The sequence below is a fragment of the Ctenocephalides felis genome, unplaced genomic scaffold, assembly GCF_003426905.1.
Source record: "Ctenocephalides felis isolate EL2017-DRISC unplaced genomic scaffold, ASM342690v1 CF-g0.4_SCAFFOLD_02766, whole genome shotgun sequence".
NCBI classification, from domain to species: Eukaryota; Metazoa; Arthropoda; class Insecta; order Siphonaptera; family Pulicidae; genus Ctenocephalides; species Ctenocephalides felis.
The window spans coordinates 12,942-18,642 of NW_020538920.1; the positions used below are offsets into that span (position 1 = coordinate 12,942).

The 5,701-nt window shown below is 35.4% G+C and overlaps 1 protein-coding gene and 1 non-coding gene across 2 annotated transcripts; both read right to left on the minus strand.

Annotated features, from left to right (window-relative positions):
* Positions 1-1,757: 1,757 nt before the first annotated feature.
* Positions 1,758-2,447, minus strand: LOC113381281. The gene has a single exon (XM_026620235.1). The coding sequence runs from the start codon at positions 2,445-2,447 to the stop codon at positions 1,758-1,760; it is 690 nt and encodes a 229-aa protein (XP_026476020.1).
* A 2,906-nt stretch (positions 2,448-5,353) lies between these two features.
* Trnar-ucu lies at positions 5,354-5,426 on the minus strand. Its single transcript has one exon. It is a non-coding gene; the product is annotated as a tRNA-Arg (tRNA).
* Between the last annotated feature and the right edge of the window lie 275 nt (positions 5,427-5,701).

Sequence of the window (5,701 nt, forward strand, 5' to 3'; positions counted from 1 at the left end):
TAGAGTGCTGGAGTATTAGGTTGAATAGTTTTGCTAACGGTGTAGCCAAAATTAACTGAGCATTTATTAGAGCTTCATTTGAGATGTTGTCGGGACCTGGACATTTTTCTTTTTTTAGTTTCTTTATAGTTTCAACCACTTCGGATTCGTTGATCTCTATGAAGTCATTAAGTTGGCATTCTTTATCGTTATAATATGATGTAGTAATCGTGTTAGTATTGTCACTGTACAGATTAGTATAAAACTCTGTAGCCGTAGTTACAATGTCTTTTGTTTTTGTATAGATTTGTCCAGGTTTTTTAATTCTTTTATCCAGCGATTATTTGTACGAAGTGTTTCAAATGGTTTCTTCGTGCTACCAGAAAGCAGTAGTTGGCTCATTATAGTGTCTTGTCTGTATTTTGAGTAGTCACTTTTTATATATTTATTAATTATTTTGTACAAAGCAGAGAGTTCGTTTTTCATAGCACGAGTTTTGTTCTTGGTTGATTATAGTGTTTTTCTTCTTTGTAGCAGTTTTACTGTTTTCTCTTGTAATATTTTGTGTTTTTGCTTACTTCTCTTGGTATGTGCAAGTTGTTGGCTTTCTAAAATAGCGTTACTAATGGTATCGTAATAGTTTTGTATCATATCCCTTGCTTGTTGATTTGCTAGCACAGGTAATGTAGATTTAAGATGGTTCTTATAAATTTCTATTTGCTTTGCACTATTGAATTGACAAACTGGTTTATTGGTAAAACGCGCTCTGCTTGGTTTATGTTTAGATATTTTTACTGTACCTCTGATGGCGCGATGGTCAGATGGGTAGTTCAGGTTTAAGACTTCGAAGTTTGTAAATGATCGAATTTGGTTTGTGAGAATGTAATCAATCTCGTTTTTATGTCCATTCGGCGACTTCCAGGTCTATTTCCGGTTTGGTTTTTTCTTAAAGCAGGTATTTACTATTGTTAGCTTGTGTATAAGTGCAAAGTCAACAAGTTTCTGTCCTCTGTTTTCCTTGTGCCAAAGCCGTGTTCTTTCACGACTAATTCCTGGTATTTTTTTGATGTGCCCACCTTCGCGTTGAAGTCACCCATAAGTATGACGTGTTTGTGCGCCGTTTTTAATGCTTCCTCAATTGACTCATATAATTCGTCGATATCCGTTTCTTTTGCATCTGACGTAGGAAAGTAGACATAATGAATGGATATCGTATGACCTCCTATGTCTATATTAAGTATGGCTAAACGCTCCGATATACCAATAAAGCTTTCTATGTTATTTTTTATCTCCTTGTTTATTATGAAACCTACTCCGTATTGACCTGCTGTCTGTCCTATATAGCAAACAATAAAGTTATCATATTCTTTAATTTCACAACCTTGACGTCTTACCTCTAAAATTCCCATTATATCATAGTTTATAGCGCTTAAACAATTTTCTAATTATAATTGTCGTTCATATGTTGATAGAGTCTTGACATTGAATGTAAGTATTTTAAGTAAGCAATTTTTATTGTTGCTTGGTGTTATAGTTTTCTTTGGAAGGTTGTGGTCATAATCCTCCACGGTGGCCAACAGGGTTGGAGGATTTGTTATGTTATGTTTCGTTGAATAGTTGTTTGTTGGGTTTATACGGAGGGGAGCAGCTGTTTGCTACGCATTACTTTTTGTAGTTTCTTGTCCCTGTGCTGTATTTTTTGCAAGGAAATTTAGCATGCTCGGTTTGTTTACTCCTTCGGTAATGCTGTTAGATCTTCTCAGTGATATCTCTTGATGTTATGGCTTATTTTTTTTGTTTGTCTGTGTAATTCTTCCTTTTGACATTTCTTCTGTGAATTTTGATGGCGATGCAGAAAACTTTCTTTTGGATGTTTGTTTAGGTATGACTAGTTTGTCATATTTTCGGAAAGCCATGTTGCCATTTTCTCTCCCTATTTTCAGCTGTTCTTGTAATTGTCTTCTTTTTTCTAGGATCTGTTTTGGGTAATCTTCCTTCATATAGTAGCACGTGTCGCGCAGTGCTTTTTTCTGTTTCAATATATTTATCTTAGTGCTGAGATTTGAGAAGGATATCAGAGTAGGTCGTGGTTTATCGCCCTTTTTTCCTAGCCTTCTAACTACTTGTAGATCGGCATCTGTTAATTTGATTGAAAAGTGTAGGTCCAACCAATTGAGCATATGCTTTTGTAAGGTTTCGTATGAAGATTCCAGTTCTTCGATACCGAAAATAACTATGTTTCTTTGTCTCGCCTGTTTTTCTAGGAAGTAGATCCTCTTCTCTTGGTTGTCTACTATCTCCTTGAGTTTCACATATTTCTCTTCCAAAGCAAGAAGTTTTTCCTCTAATATCCTGTTGATGTTTTGTGTGATCTGTTCTGTAACCTTTAATACACTGTTACAAATCTCTTTTTTCTGGTCGTGAAGTTCCAGCTGAATTTTTTTAAGAGCTTTCATAATTTCATCCATGATTATTTTCGAATTAATTTTATAGTTTGTTTTTTGTAAGTTACACCCTCTAGTGGCGGCGATGCTCTGCAAGATGGCTTAACCGGTTATAAAAGGTGTTTGTACTTGGGCTGCTCGCTCACTACGGACTATTTATTGTCTAAGATGGCCTCACACACGGCGTGTTAACACAAAACAGCAGCAAATTCGCTTTGACCCGCACGATGGTGTTTGTACTTGGGCTGCTCGCTTACTACTGACAGTTTGTTGTCTAAGATGGCCGCACACACGCCGTGTTTACACAAAACAGCAGCAAATCCGCTTTGACCCGCACGATGGTGTTTGTACTTGGGCTGCTCGCTCACTACTGACAGTTTATTGTCTAAGATGGCCTCACACACGCCGTGTTTACACAAAACAGCAGCAAATCCGCTTTGACCCGCACGATGGTGTTTGTACTTGGGCTGCTCGCTCACTACTGACAGTTTATTGTCTAAGATGGCCTCACACACGCCGTGTTTACACAAAACAGCAGCAAATCCGCTTTGACCCGCACGATGGTGTTTGTGCTTGGGCTGCTTGCTCACTACTGACAGTTTATTCAGACAGTTTCTTAATAATATTTATAACTTCCGCAACAGTTACTATCTCTATTTTGTGATTTTTGTTATAAGTATTGTTTATATATTGCCTTACACTGGAACTAACAGTCTGTTCAAAAGCATTTTGGGTAATAGAAAGATTGTACTGATGTGCTAATTCGAAGTTAGATGCTAAAATTTCGGCCTTTTGTTCGGGTGTTGTTGCAAAGTTATTGGAATTTGTATGTAAATATGGTATCGGAGCAAAAGTTTGGGTCAGTATTTTTGCAGTGTACCAAATTTTATTTGGATAATAGTTAATATTTGTTAGTTTATTAGCCCATATAGTGATTATTCTAGTAAGCCAGTTTAAATGTTCTTTGAGGAACGTGCACCTGATTTTTGCCACAACTTTTTAATTTGATTTTTTAATTTAATTTTGGATATAATTTCCAAAGGTAAACTAATTGTTTGCGTTGAAGTGGACTTTCGCAATGGAATGGTTTTACTTATGGCATCAGTAATAGTAGTTGTTAGGTGTTCTACAGCTTGATCTATACTATCATTGTTGTCGATTTGTCTGTTGTGACATATATTAGCATTTATTATTTTCTTATAGAGCAGCCAATTGGCTTTATTATAATCTAAAACATTCTTGTAGGATTGAGGATTGTCGTCAAGTGGGTTAAAGATACTTATAAGAACTGGATTATGATCTGAGTTAAATAAAGATTTGGTTATAGGTTCAGAAAGAATAGATAGGTTTTTTGTAAGAGTTAAATCTATTGTACTATGGTCTTGATTTGGTATCGCAGAAAATCTAGTTGGAGTCTGAGGAAAATGTAGTTGAATGGTATTATGGTTTTTGTTTAAGTACTTAAATAGTTTGAGTCCATTTGTATTATTATATTTACAATTCCACATTATGTGTTGCGCATTAAAATCACCAGCTACAATAACTCTTGGATTTAAGTTAAATATTTTATGTAAGTCTGCATGCAATAGTTGTGCAGAAGGAACATATATGGAGACAATAGTTATTTTACGTCCTCTATTGAACACATTCATAGCAGTGATTTCAGAGTGTTTTACAGATAGTAACGGTAGTTCTTCATGTCTGATACAAGCTTTTATAAATATTGTCGTACCACCCCATCCTGTCATGTTTCTGTCATTCCGGTATATTTTGTAGTCGTTCATGTATAATTTGTCAGTGGGTTTTAAGTGAGTCTCATTTATTAATACGATGTCTAAGTCCATTGTAACGATCGTTTGTCTGAGTTCATCAATGTTATTTTTCATTCCATTTGAATTAAAAAAACATTATTTTTATTCCATACTTGTCAATTTGGGCATTTAGTAAGAAAGTTTAAAATTGTAGTATATTTTTCATTGTATGTCATGTTAGTATTTATAGTCTTTGTAAGTGCATAAAGTTCCCTGAAAATTTTTATTACCTCAGGATCTGAAAAAAGCAACTTGATTTGACTAACTGCAGCAAAAATGCCCTCGGTGGAGTTAAAATCAGGATCTTGATTCGATGAAAATGATGGTGTACTTCTTTGTTCAGGAATAGCTTGAAATTTTGGTAGTTCCATCTGGATAGTGTGTCTGGCATCTCTCGGCTTCAGCGTTTCAAAATAGCTTTTTGTCATAGGTTTAGGTTCAATAGCTGCATGAATCTGTTATTTTTAGCCTTGTAATTTAGTAAGGATGTACACTTTGAATAGTTTGCTGGGTGATAGTCTTTACAAATGACGCACTGAGGCTTTTCTTCTGATGATTTTTGGCAGCAACCAGGAGGATGTGCTTTTGGGCATTTAATGCATCTATATTTCATATCACACGAGTAAGACGTGACCTGACTATAATTTTTTTTTATCTTCTTGTAATAATACTTACAAATATTCTTTAAAATAAACTAGCATCTAATAACTTTGAAATATCACTACACTCTTGCACTTTCGGGTCGTATACTTCAGAAACGATCTGCCTCTTCAGTTCAGCTCAGCTGTGCCTCTAGCTAGCTCAGCAGCTAATAGACTGGGCAGTATGGAGGAATAACGCAGCGAGTGTTAAGGGTTCTTAAGGCTGGTATCAAATGTTGAAATTATCAATTGTCATATAAAGCTTGGTTGCACTATCCACTGCGCCAGTGGTAATAAACTAACTGATAAAGTTTATTACAAGTTTTTGTATGTAGACAGCAAATTGCCAAGACATCACAAATAATTTCTTGAAATCATGTGATATTTCCGTGCAAATTCAAGCCACAAAATTTAGATCAAAATTCTAACGCATAAATGGCTATAGTTTATTGTCATTAAACAATACAGTTTTATGAAACATCCCTTGTGAGGATCGAACCCACGACCTTTGGATTAGAAGTCCAACGCTCTATTCACTGCGCCAAAGGGACCTCAGTCTGATAAAAACTTTTGTTTACATTGTTTATTAAATATTATGTCTGATATTGACATAGTGTAAAAAAAAACTTACAGATATATGTTATTAATTAGGTATAATAATAATCCATTATTTTGTCCATGAACTACATATTTGTTAGTGACATGGAACAACTACGTCGGCCCAGAATCGAACCCGGATCAAGTGATTGAAAGGCAACTATGCTGACCATTGCACCACCAACGCTTAGCAATTTTACCTCCATTCTGTCGTAGCATCTCAGCAGTT

Coding starts and splice junctions, on each gene's coding strand:
- LOC113381281 (XM_026620235.1), bottom strand. CDS start 2,447: ATGGATGAAATTATGAAAGCTCTTAAAAAAATTCAGCTGGAACTTCAC.